The 27,651-nt window shown below is 36.4% G+C and overlaps 1 protein-coding gene across 1 annotated transcript; it reads left to right on the forward strand.

The window, feature by feature from the left end:
• Positions 1-1,663: 1,663 nt before the first annotated feature.
• CUNH14orf39 (chromosome unknown C14orf39 homolog) lies at positions 1,664-27,010 on the forward strand. Its single transcript, XM_039733074.1, has 17 exons — positions 1,664-1,712; positions 2,025-2,081; positions 5,065-5,191; positions 8,767-8,856; positions 12,221-12,408; positions 12,873-12,915; positions 13,412-13,532; positions 14,656-14,750; positions 19,227-19,366; positions 19,838-19,917; positions 21,940-22,025; positions 22,119-22,183; positions 23,292-23,359; positions 23,688-23,827; positions 24,335-24,470; positions 25,895-25,952; positions 26,599-27,010. The coding sequence occupies exons 1-17, from the start codon at positions 1,664-1,666 to the stop codon at positions 26,799-26,801; spliced, it is 1,746 nt and encodes a 581-aa protein (XP_039589008.1). The 3' UTR covers positions 26,802-27,010.
• The last annotated feature ends 641 nt before the right edge of the window (positions 27,011-27,651 follow it).

Consider the following 27,651-nt stretch of genomic DNA (forward strand, 5'->3'; position numbering starts at 1 on the left):
CACCATGTTTATTATCTGTGCCATTGAATTTCTCAGCGTTTTCTACTAGTGACACCTGTATCCTCATAATTCACAGCACAGAATAGCATTTGACATTTGCAGTTACACCACTTCTTTTTAACAATACCGGAAAAATAAATATTTTACAGATGCATGCTTTCAGAAGCACTATTTTCTGCAACTTTACCCTTTTCATACATTTTATTGTAAGAGTACAGTAAAAGAAAATAAACACTTTAGTTCTCTCTACAAAAACATTAGTACTCTTCTACAAAAATATTCAAAAGGTTAAATTATTTGTATTTTTTTGGTGATAATACAGTAGTCTCTATCTTAACAATATACAGCTGTACAGTTTGCTGTATTGATGAACTTTGTGCTGCAGTTTATAAAGCAGTAAATAAAATTTCTTTACCCCAGTATCTTACAGTTTTTATGGGAAAATTCAGAAAACCAGCTAATAAACACTATTAAATTGTTTCTTGAAAACACCTTTTTAATACATGCTCCAAATAATTTTTTTATAGTAAGAAATTACTTTTTTTTCCACAAAAATATTCTGCCTTGATCTGTGGCTTTAGGTAGTATTTTCTAGTATTTTTTTTAGTATTTTCAGCTGATTTTTCAATTTGCTACCTTAAGTGTTTTCAGTCGCCAGGATTTCAATCCTTTAAATACATTTGGTAAAACTGTTATCTCTTTCTTGGAGTTTTTACCGCAGCCTGTGCTAATCCAGTCCCCTGGATTAGGTGTTCTGATCCTCCCTTAACTATGAGACAAATTAATTTCTGTCAAACACCCAGCATTTAAACTCTGCCTCCGCCCCACAGCCCCAGTGCTGCAGGATGTAGCCTTAATGCCACTTGAGTCAAATTCTGCATTGTTTTCTATTCCTTTTGATCCTGGATTAGGATCTCATCCTCAGCACCGGTTTGTCGTGGCTTTGCTCCTCTGGCGGTGTGATGAGGGACACTGTGGCACAGTTAAAGCCCGGCCAACCTCGCTCCCCGTTACTGCACCTGAGCTGACGAGCTGTGGCCGGAGCCTCCTGATGAGCGGTGTTTGCAGCCCTTTTAGAGATCGCCATCACCCCCCAGCTCTAAAAACCGGATTTCTGCACATAGCAGCACGGTACAAACAGAAGAAAGGATTTATAACAGCCCGTTTTCCATTTAGTGAGAATTCTGCCTTTAATCACACCTAGCATGCCCACACCTCTGGTTTAAATGGACTTGGGGGTTGTACAGGAGGAGTGTGCAGGATGCTGAAGGAGCTTTTCCATCAGCAGCACAGCAGTCCGTAGGCTTAGTAACCAGCGGGAGTACAGGCTACACATCTAGTACACAAACATCCCTCCTTGCATTCTTCAGTGCCTTCTGAGAGCATTAAACATCTCAAATAGAACTGCTGCAGGAGCAACGCTTTACCTGAATGATAAATGTCCTTTTCCCTAACTGTGCTTTAGACTCTTACAAGTCACTTACCACCATTAGTGAGAAAATTGGTTCCACTAGATAGTAATTAAAATGCGGTTAAAGCTACTTTACTCCCTTTTATGTGAAAATGTGTGGTATTGTCTTGCAATTTTGACTTGTTTATTGTATCAACAAGGTTTTTGACTGTGTAAATCCTTGAATTGCATTTTTCTTTTGAAGTTTAAGCAATGAGCGACAAGGTTTCGATCAACTTGGACAAAATTCTGGTCAAGCTAGGTAGGTCATTATATCATACATTTTTTATTAACAATTACTAATCCACTGCACTCAGTGATATTTTCCGCTTTAAACAATTATATTAACTTCAAATAAATGTATTATATTAAGCTTTTGTTCTTTGCCTACATAATGTTAGCTGGGAGGTTGTGGAGAGGAGTAAACTATTTGTAATAGTAAAATTTCTATTTAGATATTTTGCTGAAATAGTTGTTAATCAGAGTTTGTGCAATTAATGCTGCACAACATATGTTTGTTTCATAGCTCCACTCATACATATGTATATAATGAAGGGTTAATTTTCTTTTTAAGCTTCCCAGATAGAAAAAAATCGCAGCGCTAAGGAACATGTGGATCATCAGATAAATTGTGAGTAATGATCAATTATCATTTTACTGGATGCTGAACACTGATTTGGTTTTGTTAATCCTGGGACATGCTCTGTGTCTCGGGGGCGGAAGCAGGATAAACAATGGAAGCTGTCCCGTGTCCTGCTCTCACCCTGCCTCATCTTTAGCCATCAATTCTTGCTCATTCTCCCCAGCAGACTTTGCTTTTGCTCGCCACTTTTAGCTGAGGCTGCTCAGCTGCCTCATGGACAGCCAGTTTCATGCTGCGCCATTTCCTGCTCTGACTCTGCAGCTCCTCACAGTCACTGGCAGCCCTTTGATTCAGCTGTGCTTGCTCAATGCATCTGCCACTTGCCTCCCTTTCTTTCTTCATGTTTTTTGTTCTTTCCAGATTTGGACCTCTGCCTCACTGCATCTTCTCTCTTTCTGTTTTCTGGAAATAATGAAAGTTCTCTCAGTTGCTGCTACGTACTCAAGCCTTGTTCTTCTTTTTTTGCAATCAAGCAGCTGGTTGCTTTATTTGAAATTCAAAACAGTAAACCCAAAGTCTTGCTCTGCATCAAATTTGCTCTCTCCCAGGGTTTACAGACAACACAATACTATGGACTTACGTCTGGACTGATTTTTTTAACCATACTGCTATGTGGGATCACTTCATGAAGTCTGAAGAATAGTTTCTCTACCACATCTGTGCTCACCTCTGGTACTTCATAGGTAGATATTCAAGCACATAACCTCCATTAAAAAAAAAAAAAAGCAGAAGAGAAAATTCTGGTCTAATTGGTGTTCTTTTTGATTATAACATTTCTAATAATTTTCACTGATATGTCCAAGCAAGTAATTATTCATTAAGAAGATTATCACAATTCAACTGAAACACCTTAAACATGAAAACATCTGTACCACTAAATCTGGCACACCTCGGATTCTGGTTTAACTCTCCAGTCACACAACTGAACCTCAGAGATAAGGTTTTTATTAACATTTATGCAGGCTTAGGGTAAATGCTCTTAGGGAAAATCCAAGGGCTGTGTAGTAACATGGCATAGCTGCTTTTGTGTTCAGAGATACCTAAATATGTGTAAACACACAGCCAACACTCAGGCTTTTAGCAGTTTGGGTTAAGCCTTCCAAAAACTTAGCAAAAAATAGTACCACTGATGTAATTTTGTGTCTGTGTGAGTATTACTTGGCAGATGAACAGCTGTAGCATTCAGCCTTGGACTTTTGGTGTGAGATTCATCAGGCTATTTGGCTACAGTCTCTTTCTCACCAGTGGAGGGAAACTGGCACTTTTAGGATGTGATTTACCTCATCCTGAAGAAACAGTTTAAAGTGGGTTAGATAAAGTAAACTTTAAAAGTGTCAGCTTGTCTGGGCTGGGTGTAGCTGCAGCCATGGTGTGCTGTTCTGAAGAAGGTCCCTGCACTGTGGGGTGAGATGGATCTCACCCACCAGGTCCTTGTGGAAGCACAGGGGGAGTTGAACAGCTCACAGAAGTGCTTATCTGTAAAAAGTACTAAATGAGATGTGAAATGTATATTTTGTTGATTATGTTATGTTACATTTTGGTAAATCTCAAAAAGTTGTCTACACTGTTCTGCCATACTCAGCTGTTTATTTGCAGAAATGAAAACATGTCAATATTTATACTTTACTCTAAGTAAAGGCAAATTATTGACTTTAGATATTGAAAATATTAAGGGACTGAAGATAACCCAAGGATAACCCAAGATATTAAATTACATTGGGAAATTTTTACTTTTCACTGACTGGCATTTCTCTGTGAGAAGTGGTTTATTTTCTGCTAAAAATGCAGATGCTGTGGAAAATTAATATATAACAAGTAGTGCAAAACCAGAGCCAAAGTCCAGGATGAACTGAAGCTCCAGAGCAGTAATTCCAACAAGTCAAGACCCACGTTGCATCACTAAGATGCTTTCCCAGTGGAGGAGAGGAGAAAAGGGCAGGATGTGATTGACTTCTGTGTAGGGCCACCTGCTCTGGCATTTAGTGCTTCAGGGCAGCAGTGACAGCAAGGGGTGATTTAGGACTGATTAATCTGAAATCTTGCATAGAAAAAAAAAAGAATTAAAAAATGCAGAGAAAAAGCATTCACCAAGTTGTGCCTATTGCATTGCAAGGTGAGCATGCATGAGAGCTCTCACAGCTTTTACTTGTGAAGAGAACACTGGTCATGTGCAACAACATGGATTCTCTCTAGCCACTCATTCAGAAAGTGTTATCAGCTGTCTGCTGTCAGAAGAGGCTGACAATAAAGAGCTTGCCTTAAGAATCTCCACAAATATCCTAGTCCCTGAGAACCTGTTATTATAAAGCACTCTTTAATTAATTAACCTGTGTCCTATATTAGTTTATCAGAGATTGCATATTCCTACATTGAGTAAAATTCCTTTTTATTTTTTCTCTTTCTCTTTCTCTTTCTCTTTCTCTTTCTCTTTCTCTTTCTCTTTCTCTTTCTCTTTCTCTTTCTCTTTCTCTTTCTCTTTCTCTTTTCCACTAATTGCTTATATACCTTTCGTGATGTTTTTATTTTTCTTTTATTGTAGTCAGCTTCCCCACTCAGAATATTTAACATTCTGGGCTTCTGCAAAAGAATACAAATGTTTGAAAGAGGGTCCTGGCTCTAGAGAGTGAGTGAGCAGTGCATGGTTTGGAGTGTTTCAGTGGGAACACCGAACTGGGGCATACCACTAACAGTTACTTCTGTAACAGTTCTATACAGTCTGGGATTCAGAAACAGCACAAATCATGGCAGTCTCACAATATTAGATGATAATTAAGGTACTCACCACACAGCTGAAAATCCCTATGTTTTGTCTCACTTTGTTGTTACCTTCCTGCTTAACTGCAGGCTGTCCACTCACCTGGAATTATGGAGGTTAAGTTTTTTGGAAAGAATCAATATAAATGTAGACTCATTTTTTCATGGATTTGTTGAAAGTGCATTCATATACCTTTAAATTTATTTTTAATTTCAGTGTGCACAGAAAAAATCACAGAAAAGAAGAATCAGATTGCTTGGTTGGAGGAAAATATAAAAAAAGGCAATGAGGCACTTGCTGATTTGCAGAAGCAGAATGAAAGCAGCAAGAAGCACTGTGATGCGTGAGTATGAGAGAGCCTGAGCTCTGAGCAGTGCCTGCCACTAAGGAAATCAGTGAGGAAGGAAGGGAAAAATAAGTGTGGGTGTGTTCTGTACTAAAGAATACTTTAGTATTCTGGTTTTTTAAACTGCAAATCTTTAGGTATAAAAATTACAGTGTTACCCATCGGCTGAAAAAGAATTATAGAAAAGCAGACTACATTTAATTTTGTGGTTTTTTTTAATTAAAATCTCCAGTTTCCAGAAGATCACAAGTACTATCTTTGCAGCACGCTAAAGTCTTAATGTAGTAAGGTAATAGAAGCAAATTTTTCTACACTTGGATGCATCTGACTTTTGTCAAATTTGACCAGTATTAAGAATGCTGTTAAAAAAAGTCTTCCTAAAATTGAAAATATTTCTATTCTTTCTTCACAACATGTTTTAAGTTACTTTTTGTCCTATACTTATTTTTACACAAGATGTGCCCTAACTGCCTCTCCATACACACATGTGTGTTTCTGCTGGCAGATTCCAGTATCAGTTTTGCTCCAGACTGCAAAATTTGTCTTCTGGGCATAATGTTTTGATGAATGCAATGGGCTGCTGTTCACAGTTTTCCTTACATAAATGTTTGTATCAGATAATTAGTTCAAGTTTTAAATGCTGATCACTTTTGGATCTTAGTAATTAGAAGCTTTTCAAGACACAATTTAGCTACAAGGAGTTTTATCTTCCTGACATGTAATTTTTAAAAATTAAAACCTCAGGTGTTTGCTAGGGTATCTGAAAAGGCAAATCTGTATTTGACAATACAGAGAGTTTGTCCCAGGTGATAAAATCCACCAGAGTTTTCCATTTCTCCACAATCTGACTAGCTCCTCAGAAGCTGGAGTGAGGATTTGTTGGCAAATTCTGTTTTGTTTTCTTACAATTCTCTATCTAAAGGCAAGTATTTCAATAAAAATATATATGACATACATTTGAATTTTTTTCTTTTTTTTTTTGCAATGTGAATGGGGAGTGTGGGTGTTTCTGAGAATAGAGAGAAGTGAAGATTGCATTGGGGTTCCTTTCTAGGATTATTTTGAATTCTCAGAGAGAAAAAGAAAGAATGAAATCATTAGTGAATAAAGTGGGTGTAGTGGCTGGCTTATTTGAATGAATTGCCATTCAATACTGATTTGTAGCTTTACCATTAAATGAGTTGGGAAAAGGTCTGACCTTGGTAAAAAATATCCAATCTTTCCATTACATTAAGTTTTTGCCTCCAATGTAGTATAAAATGAACACTTACACAAGTTTATGAAACTATCCACACTGCTTCCTTTGATATCTTTTTGAGGCTGCAAATCTGTTTGCAAATGACAAACTGTTAAGTGATGCAAATGAAGGAGTAAAAAATTAAGGGTAGAACTAAGGATCTGATCTAAATTTTAATCATTGAATTCAATGGGTTTTGGCTCAAGTCCTACAAAGAATAATTAATGGCATTAGTGTAAAGAGACTGAAAATGAGAAGTGACTCATTAATGAATACATGTATTCATAGAAGGACAATGCTTGCAGAAGAGTAGAGACTTTGTGTCTTAAATTATTGGAAATGTCATTTAACGACAGACTGAAAATTGCAATAAACAAGCCCTGGCTATAAGATCAGACAATTAGAGCACTTACACAGTAGAATCACCCCAAACTTCTAAAATTTATTCTAGTTGACACTCCATCTATACTGGACATGATTCTAATGTTGGTTTTGTAAATTCAGATTCTGTTTTGGAGTCACAATCACCCTCACAGCTGACTAATTGCCAGTGATAGAGCTCAATAGAGCTCTCAGAGAAATGATGTTTTGTCTGGGATACAAGAAGACTTGAACAAAATACAAGGTTCTTATATTCAGCAAATCTAGAAAAAATATGATTTATGGGATAGATGTATTGGGATAATACTGTGTTTTCTGAAGAAATCCATATTGGTCTCTGTAAAAAAGACCTGAAGGCAGAAAATGACCCAAATGAAACATATTTTTAGACAAGTGATGACATTTCGCTAATATTTAGTTTCTTGAAGGATTCAAACTAGAAATGTTGATCCCAGAGCAGTAAGAAGGGATGAAATGCTGCTGATGTGACCTATTCCAATTTTATTGTTTCTCTTACAATTTTTAAATTTGGATGAAAGGATGCTGGGATTTAATAGAAATAGAAGATAATTTTAAAAAAGCCACATGAATTCAAAATGTTGTTAGTTAGGAAAAGAAATTGTTGTCTTGTCCCCAGACAAACTGCAGGATAATTTTATTGCTTTCAGAGTAGAGTGGTTAAAGATCTTTTCTATTCCCTGGCTGATGAAAGGAGGGACAAATAAATGTGATGGCTACCAAGGACATCCATAATCCATAGTGATGCATTTTGCAAACAAGTAAATGAGCTGCTTGAATCCTGCATGCCTGGTTGTGTTAACAAACCACTGTTCTTGTACCATGTTTTTTCCATGTCCACACAATAGATGTGAACAAAAAATGTAACTCACAGCATGGCTTGTGCTCTTATTAATAAAATCTCTATGAATTTTACATCTCAGGTTTTTTTTCCTCCAAGGAAAGTAATGGAGTTTTTTGAGTAAAAGAACACAACAGTGTCTGGTGTGCAAGCACTTTTTTATATAAATATGTTGGTTTCTGCTTTTGAAAAAATCTGACCCTTTTGAAATTCAGCTTTCTGCTGAATTTGCAGGAGATATGGTGAAGTAACATTTTGTAGTTCCACTTTTAATCACCAGTGGTGTCCAACAATTTGTGCCAGGAGTGCTGGATGGTTCATGCTTTTTATACTTTTTTTTTCCAGACAGGATTCATTCTTTTCAAAAACTTTAATATCCCTCTCCTAAATATCCCATCTGAATTTCACTTGAATCACAAAGTCTCTCTGCCTTTTTTCTGGTATTGCCATATCCAAGGCAGAGGTATCTCTAATGCCTGGATGTTGAGAAAGTCCTGCTCTTTCATAAGTCATAAGAATTCTGTGAAGCTGCTCTGCTCTCAGTGCCATCTACAGCATCCTGCTGCAGGAAAGTCACTTTGATGCCGTCTGAGTAGGACTTGCTTAGCAAATGGAGGAAATTCTGAGTTTGTAACTGCTTCTTGCATTTAGGTGTGAGATAAATGCTGGTGATACTGGTGAGAATGAAGTTGTGGGTGTCTCCAAGAAGAAGATTCAACATATCTAAAGGATTTATTGATGGTGATGTGTTGAGGACATAAAGCGTGGATTTAGATGCCTCATAACTTAGCATTAGCTCCAAAAATTTGTGAAGCTCATTCTATTAATTTCTTAAATAGTGCTTTGTAATGTTTCTTAATCCTAAATAAAGATGTATTTTCTTTTTTTCTTGAATTTGCAGGTTTAAAATATTAACAGAATAGATGTATGCCTGCAAAAGATTTCTGTACTAAATCCATTTATGTTTAACTTTCAAAAAATTAATTAATCACTTGTAAGCTAGCTAAAGTAACTAGATGTCTTCTTTTCTAAATGCTTTTTACTAAGAAAGATCACTAATATGTTTTTTTTTTTTTTTGTTTACTTTGTCCACAGCTGGAAGCCCACCTATACAATTCTTAAAAAGCATGGAGAATATTTGAAAAATGAAATGAAAGCTTTAGAGGAAGCTACAGAATGTGAGAGGTATCTATGATCACAAGAGATGAGGTTTCCAGCAGTAGTACTGACTAAACTGATCAGGAAAACTAGTGCTGTCTGCAGGAAAAAATCATTGCAAACTTTTCAGTTTATAGTCACTTACGAGTGACTGAATAATGGAAAGAATTTTTGTTTACATTACTGTGAGATCATGCATTATTTTGTATGATAAAATATGAATTCTTGAAACAAAGTTGCTTCCCAAATGCCTATTACAATTTTTCAGAACATTGTATGGTTGCCTACTGTTTCAAGAAAGCCCAATAAATAAAAACAATTAATGTTTCAGGTAACAGAAACATTCAGACAATTTTATGCTTTTCCTTATTTTTAAATATGAATTGCATAGGATTATTAGAATATACAAATCAAGTTTTTGTATACTGCTGTGTATTCTTCAAAAAAATCACAAAGCATGCCAATTCAGTCTAAGGTGCTGGAAAATGAGTAAGTGGCTCAGAAGAACTTGGTCTAAAACCATTTTAAGACTAGTTGTGGGCAAGCTTCTAGTCAGCATTAATTACAAATTCAATTCTGTTCAGTGAGTGGCATCTCAGGTGTTTCATCTTCATTAATTAGACTCAGCATTTAAAAGAAATTATTAATTGTGCAATGTAGCTGCCTTCAGTCAACGAAATAAAGAGCAGACCTTGAAGATTCTCGCAGAAATGTTCCAAATGTGCTGTGCCAAGGTAATCCTCTAAAGTTCTACTGAACAAAGTAAAAGTGATCTCCAGTTTGGGGAGGCTGCTCACCTGCACTGCTCTGCCTGTGAGGGGTGCAGGCTGCTGGCCCCGTGGTGCACAAGTCATGGCAGAGCCCTCCAGATACCTAAATACCAGTTAAGAGCTGGAAATTTAGGTAATTTAAAACACTGCCTTTGAGTTTTTTGTAATCATTCTTTTTGCCAGTTGTCCAAGACAGCAGAAACAGCATGCCTGAGAGCCTTTAATTAACTCACTTAGTAGCTTATCTTTCTTCTTCCTGTTCAGAGCTCTAAATTTGGTGAAAAATAAGGCTAAATTGGCTTTCTATGAGTATATGATTAAGCCTTTTTGGCTTTCACTAATCTGAGCTGACAAGCCAAAGAAGCATTACTTTTAAATTGCTCCTTTAGATAACTAGTTTCAGTTCCAACATGAAAGTGTTTGATCTGTTTTCCTGAGCTTACTTGTAAGACATCATGAGTACAAATCACAAAATAAATTTAATTTTTTTTAATTTTTTATTTTTTTAATTTTTTTAATGCATTTTTCAAAACTGTGCCCCAAATATAGTCTCTCTGCACCAAAGCATTTGATGATATGTTCAAGTCAGCAGGCTGTGCATTCAGTAAATTCTAAATCTTTAAATTAGGAAGAAAAATAAGTGTCTTTAGAACTTCATGAGTTGAATGGTCTTTTTAGTCTGATATTTGGGGGCACTGAGGACATGCTGCTTTAGATGGAAAGATGTGTTTTAAAGATGGGCAGATCAGTTCATGTTTAATTAGGCACTTATAATGGAGGTTTATAAAATGTTCCACATTTTTTTGTTGTTATTGCTTTCAAAAACATATAAGAATGCATTTATGAACTGGAAGTTAATCCTGAAAATAAGTGATATAAAGAAGGAAAAAGTAATAAATTGCTATCCACATTGTGTTCAGGGGGTTGTGAGTGCTGCCCTTTTCCTCTTGTAATTAGATTAAAACTTTTTCTGATTAATGTGAACAGCAGTGAATTCTAAATAGTCTGTGTTATCTGCATGAACTGCAAGATGTAAATTACTTGGAGAAAATATTAAAAATAGTGATGATTTCTGAAGACTACTATACTATATATGGCCACAAATATTATATGTGAAAAATAGATTTTGGGAAAAGAATATAAAGTTTTAGGATTATATTCACAAACTTGAAATACACCTGTTACAACAAATTATTTTACTTACTTATATTATTTATATCTATTTGTAATGCATTTTAAGTTTATAGTAAATTTATTTTTTGATCAGTGATTGTTGCAACATCTATTTGATTAAATAAAAATGAATATTTTTCATCTTTCATACCTGAAAAATTTTGTGCAGTATACAGAAATATTAAGTAAACAAAAACCCTTAGATTCCTGAGACCACCTGTGTAGAAAAGCACATAGATTAATGTCATTTTCTATGTGAAGTCTGGGAAATATCAATTTCTAGGTTTGCTTCACAGTGTTGACCTACAGCTTCTCTCCCTAAATTTTAACAGTCAGTTTAAGAGACACTCTTGCCCGGTGTGTAGTTTGATTTGAAAATTAGAATCTGTGTTTTGCCTTGTGAATTTGTTCCTTTTGTAAGAGCAGAAGATTCTGGTATTGAATTAAGTTTTTCTTTCTCCCATTGCCTGGCACAGCCAGAATTCTCAAATGCAGCCTTTCAGTCATGCTGCAATTAAATGATAAATAGCAGTTTGAGATACAATGTGTTCCTTAAAGGGAAGTCCCCTGTGCTTTGCAAGTGGTGAGAGCTGTTCCTTAATGCAGGGGCAGGTTAAGAGGTGGATTTCTGACTTTAATTGCTTTTATGCACCATAGTTTTTCCCATAAAGGAAGTTCTTGCTAATCCTTAGGTGTACTAATAATTTAATATTTTAAAATTTGCCCCTGCATTGCTCACATGAGCTTTTCCTGCATTAATTGATTCCTACTTCAGTAATTCAAAGCTATGTGCTCACATGGTGTCAGTGAAGTTAGATTTAGTGTAACATTAATTTACAGGGCAGCCCCACAAGAAGCTGAGCATTCTGGCTCTCTGCCACTTAAACATTTAAGTGTTTGCTTAACCTTAAGTGTGAATAGTCCTGTTGTTTCAGTGTGACTGATGTATGTGTTTAGGGCTTCCCTGAGGCAGGCAGAGATTACTCAGCATCTCCTTGGAGGCAGCTCTGAGTCCAGTGGTGCACCAGGCTGCTCTAAATATGGGAGGTTTGGCCAAATTCTCTCCCTCTGTAACTTTGATCCAGCTCCACCAAAACTGATGGAATTGTGCCAACATGCACCAGCAGAGACTTTGGCCTGCAGTGAGTTTCATGATAATTTCACAGGCAAAATCACATTTGTCCTCTGCCAGGCTGCCTTTGAATATGGTGTGGTCTGTATTCCCTTCAGAACAGGGAGGCTTGGCTGGTTTTTATATGATGACTGTTCTTCCTTAAATATAGCTGGAAAATAAAAAAATAAAGCCAAATATTGCCATATTAAATATAATCTGACTTTTCTTCCTATGACAACAGCAAATTAACTGAGCTGATGCCAGAATTTATATGTTTTTTTCCTTATACACAATGGTTTCCTGTGAAAAATTTAAATTACATGTATTTTTATAGGAAAATATATGAGGATTCCATAACCCAGTGTAGAATGACTTTGGAGGAACACCGCAAAAAATACACAGAAAGTGCTCTTGCCCAGAAGTATTACCAAAAAAAGGAAGAAGTTGAAGAAATTCAAAAGAGAGTTTTGAAACGCCTTGAAAAATACAAATGGAAAGAAGATGCTTGCTTGGATATTATGGGTACTGCTATTGTCAATGCTTCTGCAATAAAGCCTTTAGGCAGTGCACTGCACATTAAAGGTGCCATACAGAAAACCTCCAATTTTCCAAAGTTTCCTTTAAGCTAACAAAATATATTCTATTTGTCACACTGTTTTTAGAAAAAAAATCTGTAGCAAATAAGAATTTAGATTATACATACTGATATTCCTTCCTCCAACCCATAAGTGTAATGGGGAGAGATTTGTCATTGAACTTCTTGGGGTAGAAATGTTCTAAGATTTCGTTAGATGGAGCCTCTCAAAATTATAAATTTAATTTTCACCACTTTTTAGTGCTGTTTTTAGTGCCATTACTGTTATACTGCAATTTTTGTTATCTATACTAAGCCAAGATGAATGCTCCTGATCTATTAATTTATCTTGTATTTGTTTAAGACAATTGATTTATTAGTTAAGATTGAAGGTAAATTTTATTTTTTGCAGAGGCTGTTCCTTTTACATCCATAAATGACTGGGCTGTACACATGTATCCTTGATTTCTACTCTTTGTTCCATTGTCAAGAAAGAAGTTTATTATTTACCTTTCACAACTTTGTTAGAAATATAGTAATTTTTATATACTTATATATTTACACATTTATACATTTATATATTTATATAGTTTTGTATTTATATAGTTTTATATTTATACATTTATATATTTATATATTTATGTTTAGAGTGGCAGCATTGGCATTTCTCTGTGAGAAAACTGGAGGTCAAATGCAGCTATTCAGTTTGAATTTATGGGAGCATTTTGGGTAAAGAATACAACATTTCATTTAATGAGATATCCATCAAAATGCTTCATTTAGGAGAAGCTTAATAGATGTTAGAGTTGAAGATTTGCCAAGGAAATGGAGATTTATCACAGCTTCCTGCAACTCTAGCATTTGTGTTATGGCCTAGAGAGGTCCAGGGTCTGATGGCATCCCTTGCTTGAAAAAATATATTGTTGTAAAATATATTCCATGACTTGGAAGTGCCTCTGTGAGGAAAAAAACACAGGAAACCTTGCAGCTTGCTGAAGCTGCTGCACAGGAAACCATCAAACTGGAAAAAGAAGCAGAAGAATTACAAACGAAAATTGACTGCTTAAAAAAGGTAACTGTATCTTAAATTTATTTTATATAAATATGTGTTATATATGTGGTTATACATAGCACTGTTACATTTTCTGAAACATCAAAAATTAGTGCATTTTCAAGCTGACAGACCAACAGGATGATCCCAGCCTTATAATTACATTTCTATAGCACCACATATGTTTTCTTGGAGAAGAGGGGGCCATGAATGTGAAGGGTCTTGCAGCTTCCTTTCTGCTGACCTCAGTTTGTGCCACACTTTCTGCTAAGGCACCTTGTCATGATGGTTTTGGGGTCAGCTCAGGAGGAGACACTTGAAAATAGATCAGGGCCACTCCTCAGTGAGCCCCAGGGCTTGAGTGTGCAGCTTTCACAGGTCCTACTGGGTTTTAAAGGAATTTTATTTAACTAAGTGTGCTTTACAATAAGAATAATGGAAATTCATTCTCTCCTTATTTTTTTCCCATAATACACGTGTGGGTATGTAACACCCAGCAGTAAAACTGGTTGATTGGCTAGGAGAAGTGTTGATTCCAAAGGGAGAATCTTCAAAATAATCAAAGGGATTTTATCAGTATAGATTTTGGACCTACTCCTCTGTAAAAGGTCTCTTCTAAGCCTGAGTAGCCCAATCTCATAAAGGTTTAATAACTTTTTATGGCATTGCATCTGGGTGCTTTACCCGTCTGTCTGGATCAGAAGATCAAGGACTCCATTTACTGCCTTGTGCTGATAGCAGCAGGTTTTGCACAGGTGGTTTTTCTGTTTATGTTCTGTCATCCTCTTTGACACTCCTGGTTCCAGACTGAAGTTCCCAATGTGGTTTGTGATGTGCAAACAGAGAGGAAGAAGAGATGTGGTGAATTTGTTTATAGCTGTGAAGGAGATCATGTGAAGAGCTCCAGGTTCTGACATTTAGACCCATTGTCCAAAACTTCTCTGTTTATTCCAGTTGTTACAGCTGACCTAACAAAAAAATATCGCCTCTTTTTAACCTTGTTTTCCTCATTTCTTCAGAACCTCTTGGCTACAGAAACTACTACTGAGCACTGATTCATTAGGTTTAGAAAACTTTTGCAGCAGGTAGCTAAAACAGTTCAAGTTTTGTCAATTTTTATGCCATTTGTTCTTTATATTTTAAGAGGTTCAAGGAGGCTAAAGAAGATCAAAATAATTCCAAAAAGATTAAAGGAAAAAATCAGAAAAATCTTGAGAAGCCAGAAGAATTTAAGGAAAGGTACACCTCAAAATTATTTTTCCCCTTTTATCCCCTTTTATTTGCACAAAGACTGCTACAAAACACATATTGTTGCTCAATAAGGACTGACAAGCTTCTCTAATCCTGGTCATGCGATTTAATAATTTAAAAAGTTTTATGTTTCTGGGGGTTAAGATAGTGACAAGTTTTGATTCTTGGAAGCTCAATGTATCTGGACACATGCTATAAAAATATTTTGTAGAAGCATTTTCTCCTCAGCTGCTGCTGAGAGATCTGTGTGAGCAGTTTTGAATGCAACTACAGTGACTGTGCAGTCAGAGATAAAATAACATTAACTCTACTAAATATATATATTTGGAAAAGGAGTCAGGGTTCCACATGTCAGTTGGCTTCACCTCTGAACTACTTAAGAAATTTAACTCTTAATTTAGTTCTTAAAAACAAGCATGAGTGAAAGTTTCATAGACAGGATTAATGGCTTAGTAAATTAGTCAGTGATCATTTACAGCTGGGACTCACTTTAATTTGAGCTCAATTACAATGACTGAAAATCACCATGAGGACTATCTTGCACTTATCTGGAGTCCTTGGGAATGTTGAAACATCTCCTGTTGAGCTGGCACTTATAGACCAGAATCCATTTTAAAGCACAAATATGTCTGAAAGACTTTGTCTAAGTGACTTTATATTATGGTGTGCTTGAAAAATAATCCTTTTAGGGCTTTAAATAGGCATTTAGTGGAACTTACCTATAAAAAAGTGTCATTTTAGTAATTCCTAAGATTTTTTTCACAGGGACCTTTTAAGTCTTTAATATCTTCTTACAGACCTAAAAATCATTTAAATGATCATTTCTTTGTGGTGTAGCCTTTGCACCCATTTTGTCTTCTCACGTAAGATTTTTGTAATTAGCAAGAACAGAAACGTGGGGAAGCAAGAAATCCCCCTAGTTTTAAGGCATGTTAAAAAAAAAAAAAGATGGAAAGCACTCTCTTTGAATTTTCAAAGAAACCCATGAGTGTTCAGTCTGCAGAACACAAAACACCAGTTAAAGACCTGCTGTAAGAAGCAGAGAGCCATGCTCTGGGTATGGAGGGGTAAGAATCCCTCAGTGAGGCTCCTTGTGGTAAGGAATCCACAGGGTGCCCAGCCAGACCTGCCATTTGCACATTTCTTGTCCTGTCATGGAGTCTGCTTGTGCCTTCACCTGAAGTTGTGTATGTTCCACAACATAAAGGATTGTAGAAAATGGCATAAAATTTGTTTCTTAATATCTTTATCTGATACCATTGTATTAAGAAAAGTCTTCACTAGAAAACGTGGAAGTGACTGCTTCAGTAATTATTGTTGTTAAAAATGGGTGTAATATGAAGCTGTAAAAAAAAAAAAAAACCAAACAAAAAAAAAGAAATCTGGAAAAAAACCACCTCAAACAGAAGCTGTGTATTGAGAAAATGAGCCATAGAAAATAAAACCTTTGCAGACTCAAAGAAATGTACAAAAATACAACAGCAGAATGTGGGTACCAAAGGCAGGAATTTCTTCCAAGCTGCCCTGCAGCCACTACAAAGTTACTACTGAACAAAAAGGTTTTTCTGAAGAAAGGAGATATCTTCATCTTCTGCCACAAAAAAAAGAAGAAATAAAAAGGAATTGTACTGTGAATCTCCATGAAGTGGTCCAGACCAGCATGAAAGCAGCAGCAGCAAGGGAAAGAGCTGAAGAGAGCAATGAAAGCACTGGGCAGAACACTGTACAGATGAACACCCGTGAAAAGCTTGGAAGGCTTCAAGACCAGAAGCCAACTTGCAAGCCCATTAATAGGTGCTGATATACATGTTCTGCCCTGGGCAGCAGGATGGCAGTGGGAACTGCTCCTTCAAAAACCTGGAACACTGTTTTTTCAATCACTAAGGTCTGGCCAGGTGCTGGTTAGGAGTGTAAAACACAGATTCCTCTGCTCCTACCAGCTCTTGTGACTGATTTACAGCTCAGCAGTTACAGTGACAAGCACCACAGCTTAATTTCTAAAGCAAGAGTTCTCATCAATCATCAAACAGGACTCAGCTCTTTTTGAAGCTCTGGTCTTGATTTCTCAATTAAATATTCAATTTATTACATAGAAAGGCTGGTAGTTGAACTGTGCTATGGCATATATAGTGTTCACTCTCTCTACTTTTGTAAAATGGTTGGGAGAGATTTAATTCTATGACTCCATAATTCTTTATTGCTTTTTTCTTTCCAATTTGGTCATGTATTAATTCCACCTCTTACTTTCCAAGTGAGAGCTTTTTGCAACATCTCAGAGAAAGGAGATTCCATGGTGGATTGTTGCAGTTCTTGCAGCATCTTTGCATCAGAAGTGATTAACTGAGCAATGAAAAAACCTGCTAATATAAATCTTAGAAAAGTACTTATGAAGTTGTTTCTGGATTTCTAATGTAAACATATATAAAGAGCCAACTCAAAAGAATGCTCCTGATGAGAATACTGAACATGGGTTCAGTAACTGTAAATACCACAGAAGGTGTCATTCTTCATCTGTATAATGAGATACACTTGATTCCTGTTGTGGAAATTAATATTAATCCTTGGATTCCTTTATGCTACAAAAAAGAAAATACTACCAAGAAGATGGTAATTTATTTTGGCTGAAGAATATCTGTTTTTGTCTTTGCACTTTAAAAAACCCCTGCAGTATGGATCAAGATAAAGAATTTTTATCTACTCAGGTGTCTACTAACAGTGAAGTAGAAAAAGAAGAAAAATTATTATTCTTGTTGCTGCAATTTGGATTGTTTTGAGCTTCATGATGCAGTTTTAGTTTTCTTCCAGTGGTATTAATTAATGTCAGAGAAGATGTGCATGGTTTATATTTCATTAGTGCTTCTGTGGAGGGAAGAGAGCAGGTGTACTGCATATGCACAGAGTTTAACTGCAGGCTCTTTTGGAAGGCTTTGTTACTTAAAGAATGAACATCTCAAGAACTTCTGAGTTTGGTTTGTAACTCTACCTTTGAAGTGTTATTCTGTATAGATATGCATTGTAAGAGGATTTTTTTATTTAATGGAGAGTAAGTCTTTAGAACTATAGTGTTGTCTGCTAGGCTTTGCAGAAGCACAAGGCAACTGACTCCAGGAACTTTTAAAAACAGAGTTTGACACCCTGAGTTCTGGGAAAAAACCCAAACCAACCAAACAAAAAAGACCCCCAACCACAACCCCCCCCTATTTATTGCAGTCTAACTGATGACCTCAGCCACAGCAGCCTTTTTTAACTGATATTTGAATGATGATTTTGGTAAAATGAGCCATTTGGAACCAAGTGGAACAGTTTCAGCCAGAGTTCTGTGCTTAGCTCTGTTTTGATTTCTCCTTGCTTTTGATTCCCTGTATCTGAATTTACAGATACACCAGGCACACACATCTTGTTTTCTGTAGTATTCATTCTTGACACACGTTTATCTAGAACTGATGCAACTGAAATATTTACTTTGGATTTTAGGTTTTTAGGTGGTAGATGTTTTGTACAGTTTGTTCAGTCTCAGTCCAGCACAGCACCAGGTATAAATGTAACTGCAAGAGAAAATAGACCTTTTCATCAGAGACACTTGGCTGAGGTGCTTTCGGGGGTTTACAAGAGCACAGTTTACACAGCTCACATCCATGTATATGAGTTTAATGTGTTAGGTCCTTATATTTAGCCAGGCTTATCACTGGTATTTTTTAATTAGTGTTGCTAATTTTACTCCACAATATCTTATAAAGTGTATCCTACATTTGATTTATTTTTGTGTATGTAGAATCTCAAGAAGAACAAAAAGACTGACTCAGTTCTTCATTTGTTCTGAACAGCATTGTTCAGTCAACTACAAACCAGATGTTGTAGCTAGAAGCACAGAGGCACTAAGCAGAAATGCCAGAGAGAAAATAAAATAGAACTCATTATTCTAAAAAATAGTAAATGTTCCTGTGCCAAACGGCCACTTTACTCTTCATTGTTCTGCTAACCTTTGTCTTTCTGCACTGTAAAGGGCTATTTACCCTACACCGATAATTACCCCACAAGTGAAAACACTTGCTGCAGTTTTCTCTTTTGTGTATGCGTAGTGTGAGTATTCCAGACAATCTCAGAGAGAGAAAAAGTGGTTTTAAATGTGCAAATGTGATTTCAGAACTACAATAATGAGGCACTTTGATTAAAGTGCAAAACTCCACAACCCTAATACTTTTCTTTGATACTGACAAAATTTAAGCCAACAATGTTCTTATGATTGGCTTATTACTCCTTTATGGCTTCTTTTTCAAAGATATTCTCTCTCTGATATTATTTAAAGAAAACCTCATTTTTGTCAACTACTGGTGCTGAAAGTGGTAGAACTTCCCTGACAGCACCCAATGCCCTTGAGAATCCCACTTATTTGAAGCAGCTATATTTTATGATTGCTTTTCTTTTGCAATGAGTAAGTTTTCTTTTTAATTTAAATTTGTTTAGGGTGTTTGAAGAGCGTGAACAGCCATCTTTGCCAAAGTGGAGACATCAGCTGTATAAAACATTGCATGTCCCTTGCATTCCTCAGAAATTTGTCCAGTCTGTACAGAGTTTTAGATTCTCAAAGCAAAGACCAGAAACAGGTGCAGTGTGTTTAATGACTTCAGTAAGCATTTTGGGTAATTTTTGTGCAAAAGAATGGTTAAGTGATGATAAGAAATCTAGTGAACTGCTCACCTATTTATAGTTGAAGCCAGGCTTTCAATGGAAGTTGGGTGCTTACCTTTTTTATGTTCTGGAAATCTAGTGTATCTGATTTCTCCCTTATCTGTACAATGAGTAAAGTAACCTGACAGATACACCCAATGTGTGGTGTCAGAAACATCTGAAAATAATTTAATCTCAAATCTGAAATACCTTTAACACTGTTTGCATTAGTACAGTAAATATTAAACAACTGTTATTTGTTTGGTACTTTCATACTTTGTGATAAGTTATTTTTTCTCTCTATTAAAAGAAAAATGTATAGGGTTTGTTCCCAAGTTCTGTTTAACAATGCCATACTTTAGATACTTAATCTTATTGACAATATTGTGTAATATTTGTAAATTTAGGGAAAGGAGAAAAAGAGAAATCAGTGGAACTTTCAGTGGTTACCAGCAGTTCCTCCAACCTTGCAGAAAATTTATCACAGGTGTGTTGCTCTCCCTCTGGTAAAAATATGAAGTTATATAATCTGTTTTATGTGGTTGTTTAAATTTAAAACACTTCAAATATACCTCATGGTATGATATCTAACATAAAACCTGTTAGCACTGCAAATTGCTAATCATGGTAATCTGCAATCTTTTGATAATGACAACAAAAATCTTTGATGCCTTTTCATTCTGAAAATATCTGTGTTCTTACAAAGCTCATTCTAATGCCGAAATCGAGGTGGACCATGTTACCAAGTCATTTTGTAGAACAGTTTTTAGCATTTAAAATCACCTTTGTAGATTCTGTATGTAGCAAATATTTGGAACTCTAAAGGAGGATCAGAACCTTCTGTTACTGATGAATCATGAACCATCCACTCCATAATGAAGGGTTTCATTAAAGGACTGAGTGTACAGGACAGCCCACAGTTAACAGCTCCATTCTGACCAGAAAAGGAAATCTGGGCTGAGAGGAATAAAACCATTAACAATTCCTTGGTGCACTGCAGGAGCCCACAGCTCCATTTTCTATCTCTCTCCCATAAGAATATAGTTACTATGACATTTTTTAAATGGTGGAGTGAATTGCAGCTTTATTCAGATACAATATTTTTTATTTAAGTACAATAAAGTAATCCAGAAGAAAGCTGGAGGTGTAACTTGCAAAGTTGTGAAAATCACCTGTAGTCTCATGGAGTGCAAGACCATTCATAGGAGCATTAGATTGTTAAAGTATTAAATGGAGAAATCAGAGGAGGTAAGGCCATAAGGTGTAGAAGAGTTTGTAACTGTGTTTCCTGTGCAAGAGCTTGGGGAAGTTTTTATCTCTAAACCATCTTTCTAAGGGATATCTCACTGGATCTATTTAAAATCAAAATTTCATGAATGAAAAAAATCGGGTAAAAAAAAGTTAGCATAACCAGATGTGATTTCTTAAGAATTTCAAGGGAACTGAAGAATGAGGTGAGCGAATCACTAAATGGTTTAGAGTGAAGTCTGTGTAGAAGACAAAGCCTTCATAACACAAAACAAGATGAAGGACAGTAACAGGACTGAGTGGGACGAGACCAGAAGAAATTGCAAGCAATTCTGATTTGTGACTGGCTTAGGGAGTTGGATGTGATGAGGATGATGGAAGGGCTGTTGCCAGGGTAATCTGGAGATGAAGCTGGCAGTCTGGGACCTAGAATTGCACTTAGACAATTGTAGGAAGCAGTAAGTCAAGGTTAAGAGAACTTTAAGAAAGGGTGATGGGAACAAGGAAAAGAAGATGGAGTCTGAGGAAAAATAAAAAGATTGGAAGAAAGAAGGTTGCTATGTTTCAGTAAAGGTGTGCTGTACACTACAGGAGTTGAATGGAGGCAGATTCTGCAGAACCAGCTCTTTTGTCCCCTACCCTGGATAGAACTCAGTTTGATACATTTTGTTAATTAAAAACAAACAAGAACTAGACACTCCCTGCAAAATAACGTGTTATTTGATGCCAAGACATGGATTCCTCACCCTGCCCTTAAGACACAAATATCTGCTGCATAGAAGAGTGATGGCCTCTGATCTGATGAAAATCTGTGAGGTTGGGAGTATTTCCATGTTTTCTGCAGTTTTTCAATCCCCACATGAGACCTGTGCGGACTGAGACTGATGTGGATGCTCAGTTGGCCTCCAGAGGCAGAGCCAGGCCTGGCCTCAGCCCCTTCTGTGTTCTCAAGCACGAGCAACCAGGCTGCAGCAGCAGCAAACCTGCATGAAGTTTGTAAATGGCACAGCACTATTGTGTTACAGAAAAGTTAATTAAACACGTCTAGTTAGCAGTGCTGTGACTAAATATTAAAAAATTACAGAATACACGGTATCATGCTGTCAAAATGTAGGTAAAATAAAGAAAAAGTTTTTACATTGTCTGATCCTTAATTTCTGGTTAAAAGAAGGGATTTCCACAGTCTAAGGAGAAATCAGAATGATATTGTTGAGGTGACAATTTCACTTGCTGCCTCACGTGAGTTTTTTCTGTCTTTTAGATGGTTATTGACACTGCAGGGACTAATCACCCACAAATTGCCCAAGTTCCATCAAGAGTGAGCATAAAAAACCAAGTGAAATTCAGGTAACTTTTCTTTAATAAAATAGCTTTCATTCTTGAGGCTGGGGTTTATTGAAATTATTCACATTTAGACAAATATTAAACTTTGTCTTTTAGACTGTCAGATCTTCCAAAGCAGTTGACTTCCAATCAACAGTTTGAGAGTGAAAATGCAGTAATGGGTAAAGTACTACAGTAATATTTTTTATAAGCTTGGATCATATAGTTACAAACTAGGAAATTCTAAGGACCAGATTTTCATTCTGACATAGAGAGGGCCACTATTTGCATTTCTTTTCCACATTGATTGTTTAGCTCAAAATTTGAGTATAGCAGACAGGCAGAGTACTAATTTAAATAGAAACTTAACTGCTCAGTAATGTGGGATTTAGTCTGCACTGACCATTGTGAATGAATAGAGCTGTCCAACACCTCTTGTAAATTCACACCTGAGTCTCAAATTGCTTAGGTAAAATGAAATCCAGTCTTAATATCTAGCCAGAAGGCACGAGAAAATGCAAAGAAATGAAATATAATAAATTTAGTAATTTAGCCATCTTGAAGAATCAGATCAAGATTATGAAAGATGAAAATTAACTGGAGAAAACATGCAGAATGCTTTCAGAAAAAAGCCAGGGTAGCTACAAATCCACCTGTAGATTTTGAAATCACAAGGAACTGAACTTCAGTTTAAATATTTCTTTTTCTAATTAAACTTCTAATTTAGATGCATGTAAAAGATTATAGCCTAGATTTTTTTACAAAGAGAACGCTGAAACACAGGACCTTAACCCACAGTGCCTGAGACATAGCACAGTCTGAAGCTTAGAGCAGAAACTCTGACAGCAGAAAGTCTGATAATGTTTCTTCTCATTTCTCATCCTGACTCTTGCCCAATTCTTTAAACTACACTTCATCACTGTCACACGGATGTGCTCTTTATTTTGTTCCCACCTGGTTTCTATTGACTATTAGCACTCTCAGAGGGTCATAGCTGGAGTAGGCACCCACAGCACTCTCAGGGAACAATGGGCAGGTTTGAAGAACACACCAAACCACAAGCAGCAGCCTGAGTAATGCTTTGACAGCAACGAGTGGCAGAACAAGAGGGAATTGTTATGGACAGAGCCACAAAGTGGGTTATTAAGAAAACCACAGTCAGAACACTTCTTTACCAATAGCAATGCCAAGCTAGTGAACTTTTCTCAAGGATTCTTTCCCACAATGTCATTTTTATGTGTCTGCTTAAAATGCTGTTATAATACAGGCAGTGCTGTCTTTTTTGTGCAGCAAGCCAGGAGGCCAAACATGTTGATGAAGAAGCAGATGAGCACATGGACTGTTCGTATGTATCTCAAGTAAGAAAAGAATTTCTTATGTCATAAGAAAGAAGTTTATTTAGAATAGTCAAAGTATTCTAACATATTCTGACATACTTGATTCAGTTGGCAAGAGGCAAGTCTCAGAAATTGGTAAAGTGTCAATTGTTGCATAACATTTTCATTAATGTGAGCTGATGAAATGTTTTGGAAAAAGTCTGCATTTAAAATTCACTTCTTGCACAGAACTATAAATAAATGGGCTCAGTGCTGACTCCACTGAGAACATATTTACAATTAAAAGGAATAATTATATTTTGGGAAATGTTGCATGTTACAAACCTCATTGTTTATTTCTTTCTAATAGGATGTGCACACAGGTTTTAAGCCAAATGAAGATAATCCTGACACAGAAGAAGAAAGTGCAGAACCTTTCTTAAGAGCACCTAAAACACCTGATTTAAAGGGGAAAACCCCATACTTCTCAAAAACACCTCTATTTGACTCGTATGATTTCAACTTTTATTTTGATTATGAGCAAAAAGTTGTACTCACACTTATTGTATAAGCATTTCTGCTCTTTTTGGATACTAGAAAAAGAATTTTCTAGAAAGCTCTTCTGAAAATACTCAGATTTTTTCCTTAGTTATGATTGATATTAATTTTCTTCCTACAGTATAATTTCCAGTTGAAGCAGTTTTGAAAGACCAGTACTTTGCTTAGAAATATATGAGACACATTGTCTTTTCCTGCAGTAATATTTGTCACTCTGATTTCTATCTTTAAACAGGCTTTTTTGTTTTTATTTGTTAAGAGGGCAGGGAGTTGGTAAGAACACCACCTCCCTTTACTTTAAAGAATTGTGTTATCTGTTCTGTGATGTAAAAAGCAATTATTGATGGAAGCTATGGATGCAAAATAGTGAAAAAAGAGGAAAAGGAAAAATAGAAGAAAAAAAGCCATCTACATACTTAGAAAACTATTAATCTGATTTGCACCTTTCTGTATTTACAGCATTCAAAATTTAGGTTGTGAAGAAGGAACATCAAAATCTCCTGCTTTCTTTTCTCACATGAACTTCTCCCAGAAGTCACCTGGCTTTAATTTATTTGATTCTTCTCTGTTTGGAGCACAAAATTCATCTGATGAGGTAAAAATGATTAATTGTGAACCTTACATTTTCACAAAGCAAAATATGTGAACAAAACTGCATTAACACTGAATGAGATTTTTCAGACTGGTTATCTTTGCAGCAAATGTTTTTTTTTTATGTCTTGGTTACTTTTAGCCTCGATTTTCTTTGAAAATATTTAATCCCTTTCCCAGCAATCCCCCCATGATGACTTTTACCCAAGTATGAATCTCTCTCATATGGATCATGTACAAAAATACAGTGACTCAATTCTCCAAAAGGCTTCTGCTTCACTGGTACAGTGCAAAATCCAAGTCCTCTAGCAGACTTCACAACTCACATGCTTCTCCTGTGTGGTTTTGTCTTGATGAAGTGAAGAGCAGTGAGAAGGGAAGAAAGGACAGTCTGTTAGGGTTACTGAACAGCAAATATGGATTAGCTACACTCAAATGGAGGAACTTGGCAGGCAGCTAAAAGGAACAGGGAATGGAATCCAGGTCTTCCATTTTCTTTGCAGGTTCCCTAGCTCCAGAGCTGTAGGGTAATTTCTCCTCTCCTGGGCTATTAGGTAGATAACTGGGGATCCAGGGTGGATGTGTGCATAGGACAGGGCTTAGGCATCCCTGGGGAGTGTAGATCCAAAACCCAGTGTGCAAATGAGGGATTTGAGCCCAGGTAGCTCCTGTTGCAGGGGGTGTGCTCAGTCTTGTGGTTACTGGCTGGGAGCTGCAGCAGGCATGAGGGAAAGCACCATTCCATTCTGGGTTTGGCAAGATACCTGTGGCTGGTGTCTCATAGCATGAGCTGTGTGTAGGAGACAGCACACAGGTTTGTGGTTTGTGAATTGTTTAGGAATGAGGTAGGTTTTCAGTCACCCAGTGCTGTCAGAACCCACATTATGTTGTGCCTGCTCAGCAGCAGAAACCAAGAATTTACCAGGCTGTAGCAGATCTGGGACTCTTTAAAGTTAGATGGGAGTTTTGAAGAACTTCAGTATCTATTTTAAATCTAAGAACTCATTTTAATGAGAGACAAGTGGTTATCCTGCTACTCTTTCTGGCAATATGAGGCCCTATTCAGTAAGAAGTATTTGCATTGTTGCTTGGAGATTTTGTAAAATGTCACAGATTTGAATAATTTTGGTTTAAAAAATCAGCCTTAAGTCAGGTCAGCTTTTGGACTGTTATCAGTCTGGGGTTTTTTTTCCCTAGAAGAATGGAGGAAGGGTGTTTGCAGCTGCATGCAAATTCATAAAACCCATTTGATCAAAGAACTTACCTTGCAACTTTAGAGACTGCTAAATACCTTTAAATCCAGATTTTGTAAAGGAAGCTAACATTCACTGTGTCAGTGTTTTTCTCACTAAAAGCAAATACATATCAGCATTAATGTTTACTTTTGCCTTTTTAATTTGTTAAATAAAAAATCTGTTTACATTTCAGATGGAGGAAAATTATTCCATGGGAAACCTGAACCCTCTGTCCCCACATGAAGATATTGGTAAGGCTGAAACTCAGATGTACTTGTGTATATCAGCTCTCTTCTGCTTGTGTTCCTGTGACTGACAGGCTCGTGATCCAGCTTAACAGAGCTCCTTTGCTTGTCTGAAAGGATGTTCAGCTGTGATAATGTAGCTCCGTGGTTTGTTGTGCTCATTTGTGTTTTTACTAAACCTTTAGTTTAAATCTTCAGCTCAAATCTTCCCTTGCATTTTGGGCTCTAAACATCTGATGTATCATGGAAAAGAGGAGGTATGAGAAAGAAAGAAAGAAAGAAAGAAGGGATAGTGTTAGGTGTGTTTGAAGCAAAATGAGAGGACTTGCAAGGGAGAGGACAAAGTCGAAGTGATCACATTTTTCTCCAAATAAGCACTTTTGCAGATTCTATTTACAAATACCTCTGTTGCAAAATGTATCATGCAGAAGTGTTTTGTTGTTCTAAACCCTCAAGTGCTCCACAGTTTATTCCATGTCAATTGTAATAACAACTCCCTGCAAATATAATCTCTGGTGCAGCAATAAACATACAACTGTAGGGTGATTCTCAGTGGGATATTTGGCACAGGATGTTAATAAAGAAGCATATGCTGAATGCAGTATTCACTCAGATTTAATCTAATAACAAATATTATATGTATTCCATACAGGAAGCTTCTTTGGGAAACCAGAAAATGAGGATGCATTTACCTTTCCCTTCCCCTCGGAATCAACTTCCCATGCATTTGGAGATGGAAAAGATGATGTTGGTTTTTCATTTCCCTTTGGACAGGATCAGAGATCATCACCGTCTCCTTCTATGAAAGGTTTTCATTCTTCCACACAAAATACAAAGCCATTTACATTCTTTTGAATACCTTTGACTTCCTTTAAATTATTTTCCTACTTAGCCTTGACAAATGTTTCCAGTTTCTTGAGTTAAAGTACAAAGCATTTCTTCTCCTTCCATTTCTTGTAAGAATACATTATTGCAATTGCTGCACTGTATGTTCATCAACCACACATTTTCAGATTTTCTTACTTATCTTTGAAATGTGTTTGTTCATAAACTGTTATTATATGCTTTTGCTAAATTGGCACTCACAAACAGAAATATCATTTTAGAGTAGAGTGTTATGTCAATGTCTGTGAGAGCATTCAGCTTCTGACATAAACTAAATTGCTTGTGTTAGTTAGAATGACTGTTGTAGCAGTTAAAGCTGAATTTGAATTAAAGACAATGTTCTTGAGAATTCTGTGTATAACAGCTGATTCATAAAATATTTTAAATAAACATTTTTGTTAATGTTATGTTAAAGTTTTGTAGGTATTTCTTAATATCTGAAGTGGAACAATGACGCAATTGTAATACTTAATATTTCTTTCCTTTTCCTTTTCCTTTTCCTTTTCCTTTTCCTTTTCCTTTTCCTTCCCTTCTGACAAAATCCCAAGGGGAGTAGAGTCACTTCCCCTCTGCTGCCCTGCAAAACCCTTAATGACCAAAATCTTGATTATCTATGCCATGTTTCTTTTCTGCCAATTTCCTAAATGCTTCAGGACTAATTTTATGCCTAGAGATTTGTAAAAATTTGATTTTTTTAAATTGGAAGTGAATCAGGAAGTTTTAGTGAAATCCTGCTGAGGTCCAGCTACTAAGAAGTGAGACACAGCTTTTCTAATCTACTGCATACCTGTCAATCTGAAAAACCTAAGGTAGAGGCAAG

This window comes from Passer montanus, unplaced genomic scaffold, assembly GCF_014805655.1.
Source record: "Passer montanus isolate IOZ18808 unplaced genomic scaffold, ASM1480565v1 scaffold82, whole genome shotgun sequence".
NCBI lineage: Eukaryota > Metazoa > Chordata > Aves > Passeriformes > Passeridae > Passer > Passer montanus.